At 45.9% G+C, this 21,173-nt stretch overlaps 3 protein-coding genes across 6 annotated transcripts in view; 1 reads left to right on the top strand and 2 right to left on the bottom strand.

Moving 5' to 3' along the window:
• The window catches only part of UBAP2 (ubiquitin associated protein 2), a 151,004-nt gene that overhangs the window by 65,139 nt on the left and 64,692 nt on the right, over positions 1–21,173 (top strand). For 2 of the 4 annotated variants that reach the window (XM_071580539.1, XM_071580537.1), the window contains exons 15-21: positions 732–939; positions 2,134–2,173; positions 4,783–4,966; positions 7,095–7,161; positions 7,839–8,034; positions 9,298–9,389; positions 10,263–10,310. In XM_071580539.1, the coding sequence (XP_071436640.1) occupies positions 732–939; positions 2,134–2,173; positions 4,783–4,966; positions 7,095–7,161; positions 7,839–8,034; positions 9,298–9,389; positions 10,263–10,310 (835 nt within the window). Of the gene's footprint in view, positions 1–731; positions 940–2,133; positions 2,174–4,782; positions 4,967–7,094; positions 7,162–7,838; positions 8,035–9,297; positions 9,390–10,259; positions 10,311–21,173 lie in introns of all 4 variants that reach the window. The other 2 variants (XM_071580538.1, XM_071580536.1) reach the window with 1 other exon arrangement.
• LOC139684589 (interferon-like) lies at positions 14,005–14,577 on the bottom strand. Its single transcript, XM_071580696.1, has one exon. It carries the CDS (start codon positions 14,575–14,577, stop codon positions 14,005–14,007), a length of 573 nt encoding a protein of 190 aa, XP_071436797.1.
• LOC139684587 (interferon-like) lies at positions 20,188–20,760 on the bottom strand. Its single transcript, XM_071580694.1, has one exon. It carries the CDS (start codon positions 20,758–20,760, stop codon positions 20,188–20,190), a length of 573 nt encoding a protein of 190 aa, XP_071436795.1.

Genomic DNA, 21,173 nt, shown 5'->3' with positions numbered 1-21,173 from the left:
TTGACTTTTGTACTATATATGTGTGTTACTAGTTTGGCACCACATTACAGGTCTGGTGGCCCTGTGGGATGAGAACAGAAGCCAGTCTGTCAGAATGCCAGAGCTCTTACTGAAATGTTAAAATAGCCACTGATAAGTGCCAATGTACCAGTAACCCATATTTCACCCTTATTCATCCCAAGATTGGCATCAGTTAAAAGCCTCTTGAAGTTAATTCAGAAATATTAACAAAATAAACTTTCATATTAAGTTCTAGTTTTATACTTGATTTAAACCATTTGGAAAGTAAAACATTCCTGCATGTTTTTAAGTATTTTCATTCTCTTTTATGCAGTTCATTCTGCAACATTAGAATTCTAATGTAAAGAGACTGTGTGTTTCTCATTATATACCAGACTTCATCAATTGGCTTGTTTAAAAAAGAGAGATTATTAATTTATCCTTTGAGAAGATGGAAATAATGTAACCAAAAAGTGCTCCTCTGTAAACCTTTGTTTTGGTTGGGCTGGAATGAGGAAGGTGAATGGTGCTTAGTGTAGCTGATTATTTGAAGCAGTGATTAGTGGGGACCAAAGCAATGTTTGTTTTTTTTTTCATTATTACATTGTCTGGTACAAATAACGTAGATTTGTGTGCATGTTTAAGGTAGTTCTGGATAACTGTATAGGACCTGATACCTTCACTAATTTGAGATACTTACCAAGATGATAAATAATTTTTACTTTTTCCAGTGATCCTTTGAATACCTCTTTGCCAATATCCAATACAGTACAGGAGTCCACCTACACAACCTCTGCCATCAGCTCTTCCAGCCTGACCTGCTCATCCCAGAGCAGTAGCCCAGTAACAACCTCCTGCTATGAGCAGACTCCTGTGCACAGCAGGATACCGTACCAAAGCTCCATGGCTCCCTCGGAGCCAACCGCGGCTGCAGTCACGGTGAGTCCCTTCACAAACAGCATCTTGGCAAAGGGGAGGTGCTCTTACCTGTGCTGGGCTTGCACTACCCAAGTGTGTTAAAGTTTTAACCAAGCCAGGTGGTATTTTTGATTCCCAAGCCCAGCCACTTACTTGTTTTTGCTTCTCCTAGTGTGTAGTTGTTTTTGGCAGTACTGTATTTGGGATATAAGAACCTCTGATTTTATGGGTTTTGTCATCTTAAATTGTCTTTTGACCTTTCTTGTTGTTTTTTTTAATAACATGTAAGATTCTACCTGAGTTTCCTTCCCTGAAGCTTAGCTTTAAAAATGGAACTACCTCTGTGTAAATATTAGTCATGGTATTTTGCCATGACTTGACAGTTTCTGTCCAAAGGCATATTATTTATTAACTGTATATGGTATGTAGCAATTGGATCCCCAACTTTTTTTTGCCTCTCCAACATTACTTTTCTGTTGTATTTAAACACCAGTGGGATTTAATTTCATGTGTTAATTTAATAAACATAAGGAGAGGTCTTATACAGGACAGAGAGAATCTCTCTTGGGAGATTCAAAAACACCTTCTCTCCCTGTGTATGGAATGTAGGTTTGCTTTAAAAGAACTGAATTTGTTAAATGTTTAAGGAACTTGTGGGAGTTTGTAAGTTTATTTACTTCTGGCCTTTGTTATGTGTTGGCTCAGTCACACTTGTCTTCTGCACTAGCTCGTATGTACTGGTGAGGATCAAGCATAGAGTATCCACTTCTGTCCTCCAGCGTTATCCAAAAAACAACTGGTGCTTCTCAAGTCTTATCTTTCAATGGAAAAAAATTGGCGTCTCTGTGTAACTTGGATAGTTAAAATTGTGAGTTGCATTAGATCAAAAGCACAACCATTTCCTATGTGTTGATGCAATTCTTTCTTTCATATCGGTGTGAACCTGAAGTTTATGTCATATGCAGTACATGGGAAGATCTGCTGCTGATGGGTGTATTATGGGCAGTGTATGGGGTTCTGTATGTCAGGACACCTTGCACTTGAGACAACTTTATTCTGTGGTTTTGTTAAAGGCAATAAAAATTTAATTTTCTGCCTTGTCGTCCAGTTTAGAATTGGATATAGAATTTTGCATGAAGCATGTTCGATGTGTGATTCAGTCTGAAAATTCAATGTAGCTTTAAGATGATTTATTCATTTCTCCTTCGTTTACAGAATGGGCACAGCGGTGTTAGAACACAGGCAACTCTTGACAGTAAGTTTACAAAGCTTGGTTGTGCACAGGACTTTCTGATCTTTTCTTACTACTTGCTGGGCACACAAGAATAACAGTGACATTGGGTTTAAGGTTTTACATTGTTTTCCATGACTGATTTATGGCTGACCTATTTGAGTTTACCTTGTGCTTGCATAGAATATACTGCTTCCTTCGTGACGAAAATTGAAGTATGAAAGCAGCTGTATTAAATCTACAAACCTAAACAGCCTCAGAACTAGAGAAGCTGCTTTGCTGCTGCTTTTCCTTTTTGAATTTTCTTTCCAGAAATTATTTAATATAAAATAAAAACATGAAATTAAACATTAATATAGAATTTCTTAGGTGTTCTGCCAGCTCTCAGTTGGAAAGCTGTGAATAGGATTTAGCTGTAATGAGACCAAGTCACTTTCTTTGAGTGCCCCTCTCTCTGGGTGTAGTGCTGCCTGTGCCCTCTTAGAAGCCCGTGGGGAATAAGGGTGGCAAACACATTCCCTCTGCTGGGTGCCTGGATGCCTTGGAACAAAACCTCAGTACTGACTCTGGTACAGGTGTTACTGTTTCTCCATCTTGGCCTGTTTCTAGTGTAGTATTGACCTGTGACACCCCTACCCCTAACTCTCTTCTGGAGTTAAAATAATTTTAAGTATGGCATTCACTCTTCTGACCTGTATGGGCTGCTCTGTGAAGTTTTTAAGGACACCAGTGTGAATTCACATCTTTTGGAATTCCAACACCTCAATTTTAGGTCTAAGCTCCTCTTGAACATCTCTTCAGCTAGGTCATCAATGGGAGTGTGTTTTATTAGTGCCAAATTCAGTTTAAATGAGCAGGAGGAGAGTATGCCCAAAGAGTTAATGAATATGTAAAGTTAAAGTGGAAAAGATTGGCATAGCTAAAGGTAACTTTTCAAGTGGAAAACTTTCTTACGTTGATGTACAGAATTAATAAACTGCAATTCACTGCAGGACTTGTCTTTTTGGTACAGAAAACAAAGATCTGAGAATTCCTAATATTCTAAATTACTCTCTAATTGCTTTATCAGTCTCTTGTCCTATGCTAATTCTCTTTAGAGTATGTATCTGCATTTTTTGGATATTGCAAGCACATCAACTGGAATCAGTCTTCTTCTACTGAGTCTGTTTCTTGCATCCAAGTGTTCTGGAATTTCTCTCCTAACTTTGAAAATACTGGCCTTGTCCCTTCTGTATGTGCTGTAAGGTTCTTCCTTGGTCTTCTCTCATCTTTACTGTTGCTCTTTGTAAATATTCAGGTCTCATGCTTCCTAAACCCTCAGTTCAGAATGTGACTGATGTGTTATGACTCTGACCATCCCACTTGTGTCCTGGTTTTCTCTGTCTTGCACATTGTGTTCAGGCATCTTGTAAGGGTCTTTAGATGGTGATTCCATCCCTTGTATTGAGGGCATCTAATTTTACTTCAAGAAGGGAACCCTGCTCTAGTACTGAGAATTTCAAGTGTTATTTACTGCTTTTTTTGTGTAAGTATTGCAAAGAGGTATCAGGTGACATAGTTGATGCTTTAATAACTGTGTTTGTTTATCCCTTGGATTTCCTTCTCTGTCACATGTATTGCCAAGGCCAAGGGCTCTCTGTTCCTGTTTGTGTTGCAACCCAACAGCCTGCCTTCGGTCATTCAGCTAGAAAATCAAATCAATAAATTAAATAAACTGATGTGTAACTTCCAAGTGTGTATTTGACTTTTGTTTGGTGGACAGTCTGTAAATGTCTTCACATGCCTGGCAAGTTAGTGATGACCCACTGAGGAGTGGTCTGTGGTGTGGGAGCATGGCCCAGCCAAAGGCAGGGCTCAGCTCTTTTCTGAGTTCTACTGGTGACTGAGTGCCTCTAATTCTTTATATTATTCTTGCAGGAGAAGAGATAAGTGAATCAGCTGAGAATCATGTTGGGCAATAGAATTATTCAGCACCTTATTACAATATACTGGTCCTTTGGAAAGGCACATCTGTGTTAAAAAAGTTTTGCTCTGTGTAGCCTAAAAAGTATATATTAAACCTAACACTTGTTATTACCTAGCTTAGATAAAGTGAGTCAATATTTGACAACCCCAGAACCATTAAAAATGATTAATGCTGTGCTTTCTTTGAAACTTCTTTTATTGCACCAAGTACACTTCAGGTTGAGTACACCAAACTGATAAGTTGTGGGTACCCTTATACTTCATCCATCTCAGTCTCAGTCACCAAAGGTGCTGTGTAGGTTGGAATGGAGACAGAGCTGTAGCTAAAACCAGATTGTAAAGTGCCTTGAAAAGGGACAAATGACTTGTGTTTACCAAACCAAAACCAAGGAATTTTAAAACTACTTGTGAGCAAAAACTAAGAATTCAGATAGTGGCAGGTGAGGTGCACAAGACTGTAGTTTACTACATGTGTAGCAGTGAAAATTGTAAATCTATTAGTAAAGAGCTTAAAGGGAAAAATAGCCAAATTACTTGACAAGGTTACCAGTTCTTAATGGTCAGGATTTTGTAAACCAAGGGAGGATGCTGTTGTGTTACAGAAGCTAGTCTGGAATGTCAGGTGGGCTGGAGTTTGTCTTTGAATGCTTCTTTTTAACTTGTTGCAGCTACTTCATCAGTTCCAGCACCTAAGACAGAGCCTTCTCCCTCACTACCCTCAGCTGGTTCCCTGCCCAGCGTGGTGTCCACCACAGCCTCGCTCCTGCCTTCAGCATCTCAGCACGGGGCAGCACTGCCCAGCTTGCCTCAGGCCAGTGATCTGGCCAGCAGCTCACTCTCCCAGTTAAGCAGGTACTGTAGGAGTTGTGATAAACAGGGGCTCAGTTCTGGAGAATGAGCAAGTGTGATTCTTTATGGGGCTGTCAGGCACCAGGGTCCCCTTCTCTGATGTGAACTGGAGTTGGGAGAGTCGTGCAGAGGAGAATCAGATGGTTCTCCTTGCAGAGTGTGAGCTCTGGGCTGCCTCCTGATGACACAGCAGCTGCTGCCCAAGTTTTCAGGGTGTATATATATATGTATATATATATATGTGTGTACACTTTCCATTTCAAGGAGCTTGCTTCAATAATCTAAATTATTTCCCCCAGTTTATTTTGCCTGATTTGTGCCTGCTGTTTGTTTAGTGTCATAAGTTTGAAATCATTCCTTAAGTTTATTTCATGGCTAATTTTGAAATAATGTAGTTTCATTTATATTTGTATTTCTTAAAAGAAATAATTTTGCAGAGAAAATATGTATTTCCTTTTTCTAAGACATTTCTTGCAGATAATTTGAAATACCAGATTGATATTCCTGGAAATGCATGTAGATCATTTGCACTGTCTGTCTGATGTTCTCAGTGCCTGTTACTTGAACTTCGTCCTCAATCAGGTGACATCCTGAAGCTGTATTGGTTGAGTTATATTTTTCATACTCATCTTTGTACTGTATCTGTTAATAGAATAAACTGATTTGATGGAATATATTTTTTTTCTTTTTCAAAGGAAGTAGTTTATTCTCTTTTAATACACTGGTGTTTTTTGTTGAATAAAGTAGTAAATATGTCAAACAAGAATTACTCCATTCACATTAGAAACATCTTCTCCCCACATTTATTTGTTGAAAAGCTGTGTACATTGATAGAAATTTCAGCTGGGTGTTGATGCTGCTGGACAGATACCAGGTTTCAGCTGTTGTCATGATGCCTGAATCCCAGGCATGTCTGACTTGGTTGTGATGGTGGCTCTTGTCTGTGTCTCTGCCATAGGTCAGATGGTGAATTAAGGCTTGTTAGAAGAGCCTGGGGAGAGTGGGGTGAGAGTGGTTTAAAACTCTGTATTGGACTGAACTACTTCTTTCCCTGCTGCCTGAAGTGGTGGTGTCATAATTCCTGCCGACGAGGAACAGTTCTAAAGGATCAAAGTTAATCTATAAAACTGCCAAGATTTATTCTGGCCTTGAACTTTGAAGAGCTGCCAGAAGGGTTTGCCCTTAAATTGGGGGATTTAATTTAGCCTCAGCTTTGGTATGAAAACTACTGTGTTTTATTGTGGCTATTTCCTTACAAAGCACTAAAATAATTTTATGGTTGGGATCTCTTCTGCTTCTGATTTCACATGAGGAGCGGCTTTTTCGAGCATTAAACCCTGTATGTGTTTTTTATCTTTATTTTGTTTGCCTTTGTTCAGTCTTCATTTGGTTGATTGCATAGTGTAGAGAGTGTTGCATACAGTAAGTTACATTCTTGACCTGGAATGTAAGGTATAACTTTTGTCAGTGCAGGTGTTTAAGAACCAGTTTCAGTCACCTTTCAGGGAGACATTTAAAGGCCTCTGGATGAGTTATGGGGCAAACACCCTTCAGTTGTAATTGGTCAAGTTAATATTCTGCAGCTTAAAATGTGAGAATTACTGCAGTGAGTCAAACCAAAGCACTGTCTCAGTTTAAACCTGTCCCTATGTCAGGCAACAGCGGTTGCTCAGGGGAAGAATGAGAAACAGGACTTGTGTTTACATGTAGCTACTTTTGATTTTGGATTTTCTTGTGTCTTGGAGTCATTGCTATGTTATTCCTGAAGCAACTGTTACTTAGTTTCTAAAGTTGCAGTAAATTGAAAAATAAAAGTGAAGGGAGTTTTAGGTGTTTCTTGTTAGTAATAGTGACTCTTTACTTGAACCTTTTCACTAAAAGGTAATAGGTTATTGTAGGAGTGTATGTATATATACACACATATACATGCCTGCGTGTGTATGTTCGTACACACCCTTACAGATAATTTTTTTCTTTAACTGTGTGTTTATACACCCTCCCTCAGAATTTTTTTCTTTAACTAATGTCCTACTGCCAATCTGTGTTTGTGTATATATGTGTGTATGTACCCATGCATATATACATATTAAAAGAAAACTAATTTTATTAATTCTTTGCAATTTCTTTCTAGCTCCCTTTCTAACCATCAGAGCAGCCTCTCCCCTGCCTCAGTGTTGTCTTCAAGCACATCACATGTGGTAAGTCCTGTTTGTATTTCAACAGATGTTTGGCATACAGTAAGTTTATCTGATAACTGAGAGCCTCTCTTCAAGTTTGGTGTGTCCCAGTACCCCAAGAACTGAAACAAAAGCCTTCCCTCAGGAAGGCACTGCCAGCCCTCTAGTGGGGAAAAAAAGTCTTCACCAGTTGTGGTTTGTACTAGATCAGGAGTAGCTATCACAGAGATTTGCCAGTCACACACAGCTGCAGGGGAAATTGTCATGCCAGCAAGGGCAGGAATGAAATTAAAACAAGAATGTCTTGTAACAAATTTATTATAAAAATTTAAACACGGGAGTGGCGATCTGAAGCATCTCCAAAATGTGAACTGTTAGCAGTTCGCAATGGAGAGGTTAACTGGCAAAATGCAGGTGATGGAATGATACATGTTACATTTGAGTTACTGTGGTATAACTTTGTGGTGATACAGCAGTTGAATGTGGCTCTCATACAATAATTTTCTTTTGAATCACAAAAAAAAAGTCATAAGCATGCAACTTAGTTGCTTGCTTGGAATACAGATAATGTGTATCTTTTGCATGTGCTGCTATTATTTTAAAGTTTGTTGGTTTTTTTGTTTTTCATATTTTCCCCCAGCCTCTTCCACTGTGGTTTTCTTGCTCTGTGATCCCCCTTCTTTTTGTCTCCTTTCTAGCACACTAGTATTGAGAACACAACTTCGCTCCAGCCCTCAACAACCTTTTCAGCTGCTTCAACCTCAGCCACTTGCACCACATCCTCGGTTGTCAGCATGGCAAGCAGTTTGAACACTACAAACAGCCTTGGCCTGAGCGTTACCAGTGTGTCCATACCAGCTGCCACCACACGGGCAACTCCCTTAGTGTCTTCAGGTTGGCAATACTGACAGATCTCCTGGATAGACAGAGGATTTCAGTCAGCAGGGCTGTCACTTGAGCACCTCACCAGCCATAACTGCGCTAAGAAGTCTTCACTCTCCACTGGCATTTCCAGCATGCTGTATTTGCTGGCTTATGAAATAAAATTGCCTGGCTTTGTCTATTCAAAATATTTGTTAGGGTGTTATGTGACATTTGTATAGCACATTCTGCCCCCAAAGAGCTTTATAAAAATAGGCAGCAGAGCAGTTTTGATTTGGGAAGTTTGGGGCAAGAAAATTCACTCAGTTTGTACTCCAAGTTGAGATCACCTCTTGGTTGTGAGTTCACATTAGCTTTAATTTCAGTCTTCTCTGTGACTTGAATTCATTTGGCAGTATCAGAATATTCTGCAGTGTCCTCATTATCACATGTCACATCCCTGCTTCCGCTTATAGAGAAAGGAGGAAAGTGTCTAGTGCTGGGTCATTCCACAGCAAGTAGCACTTCAGAAAGCGGGTCCATGGAGAGGGAAAGCTGCGAGGCTCCTTGCACTGTTGTGGAAGTGATGCTGAATTCTCTTTCTTGCCTAATAAACCTGAACTGCTAAAAGGAAATCCTATGAAGCGAAATGAATGATAAAATACTAAGATCAAGGTTACTTGCAGAGGGATTTCTCATTTCCATAGCTTGTAAGTGAAGTGTCTGATAACTAGCTGAAGTGCATTGTTCTCGTACTGTTCTGCTTCCTAGCACTGCCTCATAGAGGCAGCTGAAACCATTTCAGTCCTCTTCTCTTTGCTATTCCCAGCTGCAGTAAGTCACCCACAGAAAGTATGCTGGCAACGTTCAGTGCTTTCCAGTCTGTTGCTGGTGATAAGGGGAATGTGTTGACAGAGCAGAGCATGAAAGGAGAGGATTTGCTTCCTCAGATTGCGATTGATGGCTAAATTTGCCTTCAGGAGAGGACTGAGGAAAGGAGAAGTTTCTGTAATTCTTGTGATTCTGCTGGACACAGTAAATTACAAAATCAGTCTGTTCTCTAATGGGACTGTTTTCAGTCTTAAGTAGCCTGTGCTTTCCCTTTGTTAACACATGGTTAAGCTCTTCAGGCTCTTTTGAGCATTTTCATCCACCAGCACAAAATTATTCTGCATAGTTCTGTTCCTTTCAAGCTAAGACAGTGCAGCCACCAGAACTTGTGAGCTATGTTGTCTCAGTGCTGAAGCCTTTTCTTTTCTAAAGGCTTGTTAAAATGTCTGTATTTTGATTCTACAGGCAAAGCTCCCCCAAACCTGCCCCAAGGTGTACCACCCTTGTTGCATAACCAGTATATTGTGGGACCTGGAGGACTTCTCCCGGCCTACCCAGTAAGCAGTTTCATTGTTTCTGTCCTTGATTGCTTAACCCTTGGTGCAAATGGGCCCTCCAGACCTGCTACTGTCTATGCCAAGGCATTTCTGGTGGCACATGTCGCACCTGGAATTCTTGTTCCAAGTGCTTAAGAATATATGAAGTAGATCCAGTAGGGGTTTACTGTTGGTAGTAAACTGCAGAGCTGTTGTTACAGTCTTCATCTGGCTGCTGTTGAAGCTAAACATGCACATGGTGTTGGTTTTCAGTGTTACCAGATTTTAGGCCCTTTGAATAGAATTATGCTCATTTAGGTTTGTGTTACTAGAATAGATTTGCCATAGTAATGTTTGAAATCTGCCATGTGTGCTGTCTGTCAAGTTGAAAAATTGCACATAACTTTTTGGTGTCTGAACTGGATCAACGTATTTTTGGTTATATTCTTTTGTATATATTTGTCTATATCGAATTGTGAATGTGAGGCAATACCATAGGTTGCTTTGTGGTCTAGTCATCAAATCTTAAATCTTGCTGCTCTCTGAAGTAATGATTACAGCAAAGAGGGCTGTTGTTCTTACTCCCAAACCTGAGTGCCCTGTAGATTTTTCATAGGCTGAGGAATGATGCATCTGTGAAAACCATACTGAAGATGGGCAAACTTCCCTCAGAGGACTACTGTCATTAGGAAACAACATCAGAGTGACAAGCCATTTTAACCTTAGTTCTGCTAGCCTTAAAATGCTGCCATGCCCCATTAGCACAATGTGACATAGAGCTGTACAGCTTTACTGCAGAATGGGCCTAAGTCAAACTCTGTTCAAAGCCCCAAACTGATCAGCATCAGAGAAAAGTGTTATAATTATCTTGTGTTTTTATCTGTTTTTAAGCAGATTTACGGTTATGATGATCTCCAGATGCTTCAGTCCAGGCTGCCAATGGTGAGTGAATAACTTGGTTTATTTAATTTTAAACAAGTTGTTTTCAGTATTGATCATTTGTGCCACATAAATTGTTTTGTTTAATGGTGATTAAGAACTTTTTCTCATGTTCTGTATTCTGGGTTTTTAAAAATACCTTGTTTTCTAAATTTACACTAAGGTAGTGTAAATTGATATGGAGCAACTGACTTGTCCCATCTGCAAAATCTGTAAATAGAAGTGAATGTGCTCTGTGCTCTGAGTGGAGAAATCTCCAGTTGTTGTGGCAACATTAGGACATTTTGTCAAATGTAAATGACGTGTGAGCATGAATGTTCTTTTAGTAAGAGGTAAAGTTGAACAGCAGGTACACAAATGGGGAGCCCATATGTGTGTCTAGCAGGTTTTGAAGGCCGTCATAGGTGGAGATCTTTGTGTGGCAAAAAATGAGATGAGCTGCAGGAGGGAGAGAGCAAAGTTTTCTTCGTTACCTGGATCCAGAATGTAAGTGGCATGTGAGACAGGCTGAGCTTGGAGACAGATTCAAAAAGTGCCTCAGCCTAGATTGCAAAAAAGTGAAGAATTTTCTTTTCAGGAAGTTAGGATATGTATCTTTGAGAGAAAATTTGATACTGTTGTGCTGGTTTAAAGGTGAACCAGCAGGGCAAATGAACTCACCACGAGAGAGATTATAAGTCAGACCTAAAATTTAATAATAATATTACAATAACAACACTGACACACAAGGGAAATTGCTTTCAACTCACAAAACCCCAGCAGTATAACCCAGTGTCCTGGGGCACAAACCCAAGGGGGTTTGTTTGCCCTTGGGCTGAGACCCCTGTAGTTCCCCCAAGTCCAGAGCAAAAGGAAAAGAAAAACCTGTTGGTGCAGGCGAGGGCTGTGGTCTGGGCGAGAGCGGTGATCTCCTCCTGTCAAGGTCCTGCTGCTGCTCTGGATCCGACGAGAGGTTCCCGAGGTCTTCTTACCCACCACTTATGTACCCTCAGGGAGCACTCAGTCCCTCCCCCTGGGCGGGGACTCACACAATGGGTGATTAACTCTGGGAGCCAGGGGGTATTGAGCTGTTGATGGCCCATTAGCAGCTCCGCCCCCCTCAGGCTGGGTGTGAAGGTGATAATGGCTCCCTGGGCAGCTGCTGCTAATGACCCATTGACCTTGGGGAATGAATAGAGGGGGTGGAATACACCGGTTTGATCACCACCACACAGGGTTAGCTGGTCCCTCCTGCTGAACTAGGACAACTGTGTAACTGAGAACATGGTTAAGTGATACAGTGTATCTGGAGAGGCAGGAATGGAGCAATGATCTGGGAAAGAAGTATCACTTGGTAAGTGACATAATTTAAGGTCCAAATCAGTATACTAGATCTTCCCTGCTTGGGGCAGCCAAACAGTTAAAAGTGATTACAAGAATCATTTAGACACAGCCCTGACTACCTGCAGATCCTATATAAAAAACCCCAAAACACAAAGTTGAGCACTTTAATATAAATTTTGAAAGAGGTCTTTGTGAAAAGATGCCTTCTTGTGACCTGAGAAAGTCATGGTACTTGGAAGAACTGCAAACTGAAATGAATGGAACTACATTCAGGGCAGAAAAATGACAGAATATTTGAAGTTGCAGAGCCAGGAGAGACACGGTGTAGTGTGTTAGCACTGTCTGGATGCCTGGTGCCCACCAGGCTGCTCTATCACTCCTCTCTTCAGATGGTCAAGAGAAAAAAGCACATCATGAAAGGCTTGTGGGGTGAGATGAAGATGGGGACATCACTCGCTGGTTACTGTCAGGGACAAAGCAGGCCTGACTTGGGAAAATTAGTTTAATTCAGCAATCAAATCAGAGTAGAATAATGAGTAGATCATAAAGCTAAATGCAAAAGAGACCTTTCCCACACCCCACACCTTTTCCTGGACTCTGTTTCCCTCATGATTTTCTCTACCATCCTTCCCCTGGGTGGCAGAGGGGGACAGGGAATGGGGCAGTGCTCAGCCCATCACGTGTCTATGTTGTGCCTCCCTCTTCACACTCGCCCTGTCATGATGCCTGAATTCTCACAGACACAATTACAATGTGCCTTTTAGACTGAGGCTACAACTTCTAGTTGTTACATGAAACACTTGACTGCATCTAATTTTGTGGTCTTCATAATAGGTTACAGCTACTTGAAGAATCGTGAAAGAACGACCAACTGTGTTTACATTAACACTTTTTATCCATTCCTGCTCAGGAATCTTACAAACTACAGGAGGGGTTATATGTAGACCTATTTTTTCACACAGTTAAACACAATTCTAAAACCTACACACATCATGCAAGCTAACAACACATGGCTATAGCTAAATATTAAGTAATATATATATCATAAAACTGCTGTATCCAAGCAGTCTTTATATTCTTTCTTTTAACTTTGAAAAAGAGTTCTTTAGTGTGTTACTCTGCAAGGCTTCTGCAGGCTTCATTTCCAGCTCCTGTGTGGGCCCAAGGTTTTCAAACAGATTCCATTCTTATCTCAGAAGCTGGCACCTGCAAATTGATCCTTGGATCAGTAGCCTGAAAAGGCATAATGTTCCCCAACAGTCCCCTGCTTCCATGTGTGGTCCCTACCAAAGGAGACTGCCCTACACAACTTCCCTGACACAAGGGATAAAATGGATTATATAGGAAGGGTCCATAGAAGTGATGTAGCTCCAAGCCTCTGGTCGTTGGAAGGGACACCTGCCCCTAGACCAGGTTGCTTAAACCCTCATCCGAATTGTGTCTGTGCACTTCCAGGGATGAGATATCCTTGAGTTCTCTGGGTAACCTGTGCCAATGGCTCACCACCTTAACAGTAAAGATTTTCTTCCTAATGCCACGTCTAAACCTACTCTCTCACACTTTGAACACATTCCCCTTTGTCCTGTCACTACATGCTCCTGTAAAATGTCCTTCCAAAGATTTCTTTCTCTGGCACTCAAGTTGCAGTTCAAAATTCTGTTTGGATTGTTCTTGTCAGCAGCCTTGAAAGGTTAAAATTCTTCAGTAAGGTCTGCCTGGACCCTTCTCTTCTACAAGCCCAAGAAACCCAACGTCCTGAGCTTCTCTCTATAAGAGCAGTGATGTGTTGATTAACCATGCTTTTGGCTATTTGTCCTCTGGATGTGCTCCGCAAGTTCCAGCTCTTCCTTGACCTGAGGCCTCAAGTTCAAATCACCAGTTGTTGGAGATGGAAACTGAAGAGATGATAAGGGTGTGAGAGATAACTGTGGAACTGATGGCAAACCCCTGGCACTTTTTCCGAAGAGGTCACTGCAAGACTGCTTCTGGAGGCGGCAGACAGAAGAGTGGGCAGGGGATGTGCAGAGCCCCGTTTGGGTCAGTGACTGGCGTAGGTGCTGAGTGGAGGAGGCTTCCCCCAGTGCCGAAGGGTCGTTGGTGTGCTGGTGAGACGAGAGACACTCTCAAGGGTTTTATTAAAGGTCTTTATTTGTTGTGTGATAAATAAGAGAATAAATAGTTAAATAAATGGGTGAAGGGCATTGTGGAAAGAAGTGTTTGTGGTTGTATAAATAGAGGGTGAGTGTTTGGAGGGTGCGGGTGCGTGGTGTGAGGGCTGTGTGTGGTTGTGGGTGTGGGTAGCCAAGAGGTGGGTGTGCGTGGTGGGTGCCGGAGGGTCATTGTGGGCGTGGGTGTGTGCGTGTGGGTGTCGGGGCTATGGGCGCAGGGTGCGTGTGAGGTTGTGGAGGTGTTGGAGAGAGGCTTGAGCTTCGAGGCGTACGTGGTCCCAGGCGCAGGCACTGTGGTTGTGGGCGTGGAGGAAGAGGTGGATGTGGCTGAAGTACTTGTTGATGGTGAGCAGCGGGTTGCGTGGGCCTTTGAAGAGGCTGTCGCTGTCGGGGCGGCAGAGCTGCAGGTGGTGGATGTAGTGCTGCAGTTGGTTGAGGAGGCGGTGGCGTGGCTGGGCGTGCCAGTGCTGGGCGGTGGCGTTGGTGGCGAGGGTGTGGAAGAGGTGTTGGAGGATGCGTAGGGCGGTGGCGGCGGCTTGTTGCGGGTTGAGGTGGGTGTGGAGGAGGGTGTCGGGGAAGAAGGGCGCGTTGTGGAGTTGGCAGGGCTGCGTGGAGTTGGGAGCCACGTGGTGGAGGAGGCGGAGTGCGTCCCAGGGGAAGGTGTGCTGGTGGGTGCCGAGGTGTTGGCAGGCGAGGGCGGCAGTGAGAGCCGTGAGCAGGAGCAGCAGTGCCGGGGCGCCGTGGCTGCGTCGGGGCTGTGGGCTTGTGAGCGCAGGCATGGTGGGGCTGTGGGTGCTGTTGGGTGGTGCTGGGCAGCAGGCTGGTGATGCTGGGTGGTGGTGGTGGTGGTTGCTGTGCTGGGGCTGGTGCCGGGTGTGCGGCTTTATGTGTGGCATTGTGTTTCCTTTCCCCGCTTTCTGATTGCAGCGAGTTTCCGCCGTGGTTTCCAGTGTGGGCTGGGGTGTGTGGTGGTGTCGGGGCAGTGAGTTGTTGGGGTGTCCGTGGTCGGGGAGGGCCGTGTGGGTGTTGTGCTGGGCAAGGTTGGTTGAGCGGGTGAGCGTGGACTGCGAAAGAGCTGGTGCAGAGGCGTGGGGGGTGAGGTGTGTCAGGGACGGGTGTTGGGGGTTCCCTGTCATCTGCAGGGCAGCTGCATGGCCTGTGCTGTGCAGGGGAAGTATCTGTGTGCCCAGGCGTCTTTTGCATGTGCAGTGTCCTTGTGGCGGCGATGGTGGGTTTTCCTTTCACTTTGTGGCTTGCCTTTATTTTCATGTTAGCCACAGTTTTTCTTTCACGTTACGTAAGGATGTGCAATGATGTCAGTGTTGGGAACCTGGATATCCCCTCTTGCATCAATGTGTGAAGGGCTGCAGGAATTTGATACGTGTCCATACTTATAGGTCATGGAGCACTGGAGTGTTCCTGGATGGGGGTGCCCCCATTGACGTGTCTGGAGTTGTTAAGATGGGGAAAGTAAGGCAGAAGAAAGTCTTTATAAAGAAGGGAAGAGATTTGCTTCTGCTTTTCCTGCATTATTTTTGTCTTTTCTGTGGTCTAAAGTTGTGTGTCCTTGGAGGAAATACCTGTTTGTGCGTTCTCTGTGTCTGTTCATGAATTGGTTGGAGATCGAAGGAGGAATGCCGGCAGTCAATCAAAGTACTGTGCAGAGCCCTCCCCTGCAGCACTGTCCATCACCAGAGCCCTCCCCTGCAGCAGTGTCCATCACCAGAGGGCTGCTCTGGAACACTCTCTCGGGTTCCAGGCTACATGTTACCCAAGAGATGTGGAGCTCCTGGAGGTGGTGCTGTGTAGGACTAAGAAGCTGCTGAGGGGAACAGGAGCACCTGCGTTGGGGGAAAGGCTGAATCAGGAGCTGGTGCTGTTGAAGCTGGAGCAGAGAAGGCTTGGCTGGAGGCTCTGATGCCTTTCCACAAAGTCCAGTGGGGTATGGGGAACAAAGGAGAGGGAGTGGAGGCGTGCGCAGGGCTGGGTGGTGTGATATCCTGGGCATGAGGGAGCCATGGTGGGCTGGCTCCTGTGTCTGGAGCATTGGAATGGAAGGTTTTCCCCTTTTTCAGAAAGACATGCTATGGGGACAAGGAGCAGGAGCGGGAGTCCATGTTAGCATCCATGTGGAGAGCGTGGAAGTGTGTGTGGGGAAGGAGGAGGAGGCATTTGGGAGCTTGTGAGTCATCAAGATTGAAGGGAAGGGAGGGAAAAGGCATGTGTGAGTGGGGGTCAGGTACAGTCCACCTTACGATCAGGATGGAGTGGATGAAGCCGTCTCTTGGCAGCTGGAACCAGCTTCACGCTCCCAAGGCCATGGGGGATTTGAATCCCCCATTATCTGTTGGAGGGAGAAGAGTGCAGGGCACAGGAAATCCCAGAGGTTCCTAGAGAGTGTCAGTGGCAAGTTCTTTCCAGCAGTGATTGAGGAGCCAAGGAGGAGAGGTGCCATGGTGGATGTTGTGCTGGTGAAGAGGGAGGAGGTTTTGTGGCATGTGGTGTAGCAAGGCAGCCTTGTCTGCAGTGAGCACGGGATGATGGAGTTGAGATCATTGGGATAGTGATGAGGATACATGGAAAGGTCAGTGTGTGGACTTGAGGGGAGCGGATTTGGGTCTGTTGAAGGATCTGCTTGGTAGAATCACAGAATGACAGACTATTCTGAGTTGGAAGAGACCCACAATGATTATTGCGTCCAACTCTTAATTCAGTGGCCCACATAGAAGACTGAACAGAATGACATGGGATAGAGGCTGGGAGGGCAGCATGACCGAAAAATAATATCTGAATTTCCTGCTGAACACATGCCAAGAAGGAGGAAATGGCTGTGATGCCTCCATGGATGGCTGAGGACCTACTGAGTAAACTCCAAAGGAAGAAAAGGAGCTTTCAGGAAGCGGAAAATAGAAGGGGTCTTTGGTGGAATAGATGGAAAATGTAGTGGAAGGTGGGGACAAGGGTAGGGAATCCAAGGCCCAGTTAGAATTGAGTTTGTGCAGGGCTGTGAAGGCTGACAGAAAGCCTTGTGTAGATACATTGTCATCAAAAGAAGGAGGAGGTCTAAAGGGCCCAGTGTGGAAGGAAGGGGGAGATGTGGCTCTCGTGAAGAAAGAGAAGGCTGAGGTTGTCAGAGACTTCGGTGCCTCAGTGTTCAAGGGCAAGTGCTCCAGCCACGCTGCCCAAGTGGAGAGAGGGAAATGCAGGGAGTGGGAGAATGAAGAGCCCAAGGTCACTTGAGGAGTGGATCAAGTTGGGGAAGGTGTAAGGAATCTGAATTTGCACAGGTCCCTGGGAGACACTGAGAATGAGGCTTGGGTGATGAGGGAGCTGTCAGGGACGTAGCTAAGCCACACTTCATTGTTTTAGGAAATTTTTAAAGTGATGTGAAGTCCCCGTTGACTGGGAAAGGTGAAACAGAAGACACAGTTTTTCAAAAGGAGAAAGCAGAAGGGGAGAGAAAGTGGAGAGCAGTCAGTGTGACCTGTGTGGCAGGGAAGATGCTGGAGCTGAGGGTTGTGCAGGGGAAGTCTCTGTGTGCCCAGGCGCTTTTCCGTGTGCAGTGGCCTTGTGGTGGCTGTGGTTTATTTTCCTTTCCCTTTTTGGCTTACGTTTGTTTTCATGTCAGCCACTGTTTTCCTTTCACTTTGTGGCTTACGTCTGTTTTCATGTCAGCCAGAGTTTTCCTTTTGATTTGAGCAGGGCTGTGCAGTGATGTCAGTGTTGGGGGCCTGGGTATCCCTCTGCTGCAGGGAGGGTGTGAGGGCAGTAGTTGGTTGGGAGAATGTTGTGGGAAAGTGGATGTGTTGGTGGGTGGAGCTTTGGCAGCTGCAGTGGATCCGTTGATGAGAAGAGGGAAAGCAGGCAGGGGGGAAGTGTTGAGGAAGCAGGTGTAGAAAAGAGGTGGGAGCTTTGGTGTTGCAGCCGAGTTTGGGGTGTGTGTGATCCCTTGCACGTGGTGCTGGAGCGAGGGTGTGTTTGTGTGTTGTGTGTGTCTGTGCATGAGGTGTGTGGAGAGCGAGAGAAGAATGTGCCCAGGGAAGCAGAGTGTGCTGGCCTGGCCTGGCTGCTCCTGTGTGGTGCTGTGGGGAGGCCCAGGGAGTGAGGGGTCTTGTGGAACGGCTGCAATGGGAAGAGGAGGCGAAGTGACCACAATGCAAGTGGTTTGTGCTGTGGCCCTTCTTCCTCACTTGCTGGAATGGTTTGAGTTGTGAGGGAGCTTTGAAGGTGATGTTATTCGAACACGCAGCCTTGAGCAGGGGCATCTTGAGGTAGAGCTGGTTGGTGAGAGTCTATTGCCAGTATTCCAAGGAACGCTTGCAGTGCTGGGGCATCCAGCAGCCCTGTGAGCTCCCTGTGTCAGTGTGTCGTCCCCAAGGTGTGACATCATTTTGGGCTCTTGGTTTTAAAAAGCAGGAGCCCTTTTGCATTGGCTTCAGGCCCTTTTCCAAGTTGTGTTTGCATCTTTGTTGTGAGCTGCCTGGAAGTGTTGAAAGAGTTGAGTAAGGTGTGTGTTGAGGTTTCTGTTGTCTGGGTTGCAGAAGGGCAGCTGTGTCAGGCCGTCATTGAAGGAGAGGTGCCCCATTGGTGTGATGGTGCTTGTGCCTCCTTTGGAGCTGCTGCAACAGCAGGTGCCTGTTGTCTTTGGCGTAATGTCGTGAGATCCACTTTGGATTTGTCGTGAAAGGGAATAGAAGTTGAAGGTGTTGAGGAGGCAAGGGCCAAAGTGCTGGTTGTGCTGATGGTGGGACGAAAGGAAGAGTTTGCCTTGGTTGGGGAAGATTCTGTTGGGGAGGATTCTGAAGAGGTGGAGGGGCGGGGAGGAGTGGGTGTTGTGTCCGTTGCTTTGTGGTGGAGGCACTTGACACTGTCTGCCAAGAGGGTCCCAAGTGAGATATGGAAGTGCTGAGCGGGCGAGTGTCTGTCAGGGTGGAGTGAGAAGTGTCTCCATGGCAGTGCCAGAGGACAGTGATGAGTGGCCCAGAGTGTAGTGGGGAGCTGTCAGTAGTGGTGTCCCTGCAGGGTCGGTGCTGAGTCCAGGAGTGTTTAGGTCCCTTGTGAGTGTTTGTTGGGAAGGGGCAGATTCCTTTGGCTCAGGTTTGTGCTAGCACAAAGTTGGAGGAGTGGCCAATGGCAGGGAATGCTGTGGAGGCCTTGAGAAGGACATGGATGGGGTGAAGGAAGGGCAGAGAGGAAGGCTGTGAAACTGAGGCAAGGCAAGTGCAGGTCCTGGATATGGGGAGGGATAAGATCTGCAGAGGGTGGTGTGCGAGGTGCTGGGAGGCAGCTGAGTGGAGAAGGAGGTGTGGGTGCCAGTGGATAAGAATCTGTCCCTGATAAATACTCTCTGTGAGTGTGTGTGTCTCTGTGTGTGTCTCTCTGTGTGTGTCTGTGTGTGTGTGTATCTCTCTGTGTGTCTCTGTCTGTGTCTGTGCCCCCGGGAGTCCAGGATGGCAATGGTGTCCTGTGGTGCATTAGGAAGAGAATTTCCAGCAGGTGACAGGAGATGAACTCCCTGATGGGAGAGTAGCAGCTGAGTTGGGAGGAAAGATTGGAGAGGACTGGGTGAGTTCAGCTTGTATAAGAGAGGAGTGGAAGAGGAATCTTCTCCCTATATGTCCGCCTTAGAGGGGTGAGGGTCTAGATGCTGGAGCCAGGCTGTGCTGGGTGGTACCAGAAAAGTAAACAAGGGGTGTTTGGCAGATGGAAGTTGTGCTTGAGAATGTGGAAGGATTTCTTTAATGAGAGTGTCGCTGCGCCCTGGGAGAGGCAACTTTTTCTTGCTGTGGGATCTCATGAGCAAAGGAATTATTCCAGAGCTATCTGATCATGATCCTGAGCAAGAGACTATAGAGAACAATCCTGGAGCAGGAAGGCAGGAGGAGGTCAGCTCCAAGGATACCCCCCATTCTTTTCTCATTCTCAGATTTTATGACTCTGTGATGTTGGCAATGCTGTAGGATTGTTTGTGCAAAGAGGTTGATGCTGGGGTGGAGGTGTCAGAGGGGAGAGTGGGCAGGGGATGTGCAGAGCCCCGTATGAGTCAGTGCCTGGTGTAGGTGCTGAGTGGAGGAGGCTTCCCCCAGTGCCGAAGGGTCGTTGGTGTGCTGGTGAGACGAGAGACACTCTCAAGGGTTTTATAAAAGGTCTTTATTTGTTGTGTGATAAATAAGAGAATAAATAGATAAATAAATAGGTGAAGGGCATTGTGGAAAGAAGTGTTTGAAGTTGTATAAATAGAGGGTGAGTGTTTGGAGGGTGCGGGTGCGTGGTGTGAGGGCTGTGTGTGGTTGTGGGTGAGGGGAGGCGAAAGGTGGGTGTGTATGGTGGGTGCCGGAGGAGCATTGTGGGCGTGGGTGTGTGTGTGTGTGTGCGTGTGGGTGTTGGGGCTATGGGCGCAGGGTGCGTGTGAGGTTGTGGAGGTGTTGGAGAGAGGCTTGAGCTTCGAGGCGTACGTGGTCCCAGGCGCAGGCACTGTGGTTGTGGGCGTGGAGGAAGAGGTGGATGTGGCTGAAGTACTTGTTGATGGTGAGCAGCGGGTTGCGTAGGCCTTTGAAGGGGCTGTCGCTGTCGGGGCGGCAGAGCTGCAGGTGGTGGATGTAGTGCTGCAGTTGGTTGAGGAGGCGGTGGCGTGGCTGGGCGTGCCAGTGCTGGGCGGTGGCGTTGGTGGCGAGGGTGTGGAAGAGGTGTTGGAGGATGCGTAGGGCGGTGGCGGCGGCTTGTTGCGGGTTGAGGTGGGTGTGGAGGAGGGTGTCGGGGAAGAAGGGCGCGTTGTGGAGTTGGCAGGGCTGCGTGGAGTTGGGAGCCACGTGGTGGAGGAGCCGGAGTGCGTCCCAGGGGAAGGTGTGCTGGTGGGTGCCGAGGTGTTGGCAGGCGAGGGCGGCAGTGAGAGCCGTGAGCAGGAGCAGCAGTGCCGGGGCGCCGTGGCTGCGTCGGGGCTGTGTGCTTGTGAGCGCAGGCATGGTGGGGCTGTGGGTGCCGTTGGGTGGTGCTGGGCAGCAGACTGGTGATGCTGGGTGGTGGTGGTGGCTGCTGTGCTGGGGCCGGTACCGGGTGTGCGGCTTTATGTGTGGCATTGTGTTTCCTTTCCCCGCTTTCTGATTGCAGCGAGTTTCCGCCGTGCTTTCCAGTTGTGGATGGTGGTTATGGTGGTGTCGGGGCAGTGGGTTATTGGGCAGGGTGGTGATGGTGGTTTGCTTTATGTGTGGAGACGTTTTTGTTGGTATGAAACTCTCTAGGTAATGAGATGTGGTTGTGTTGCCACAATGTGGTTTTTCTGTGATTTCTCCTTTGTCTCCTGGGACAGCCCTTATTCCTCTTGTGTTTCGCAGAATTTCCTGTCTTGCTTGTAGCAGGACTCTGCTCATCTTTTTGT

This window comes from Pithys albifrons, chromosome Z, assembly GCF_047495875.1.
Source record: "Pithys albifrons albifrons isolate INPA30051 chromosome Z, PitAlb_v1, whole genome shotgun sequence".
NCBI classification, from domain to species: Eukaryota; Metazoa; Chordata; class Aves; order Passeriformes; family Thamnophilidae; genus Pithys; species Pithys albifrons.
The sequence above is the reverse complement of the archived record's forward strand: the minus strand, read 5'-3'. Positions and strand labels throughout refer to the sequence as shown.

Excerpts from the sequence above, each read along its gene's own strand:
- LOC139684589 (XM_071580696.1), bottom strand. The coding sequence starts at position 14,577 with ATGCCTGCGCTCACAAGCCCACAGCCCCGACGCAGCCACGGCGCCCCG.
- LOC139684587 (XM_071580694.1), bottom strand. The coding sequence starts at position 20,760 with ATGCCTGCGCTCACAAGCACACAGCCCCGACGCAGCCACGGCGCCCCG.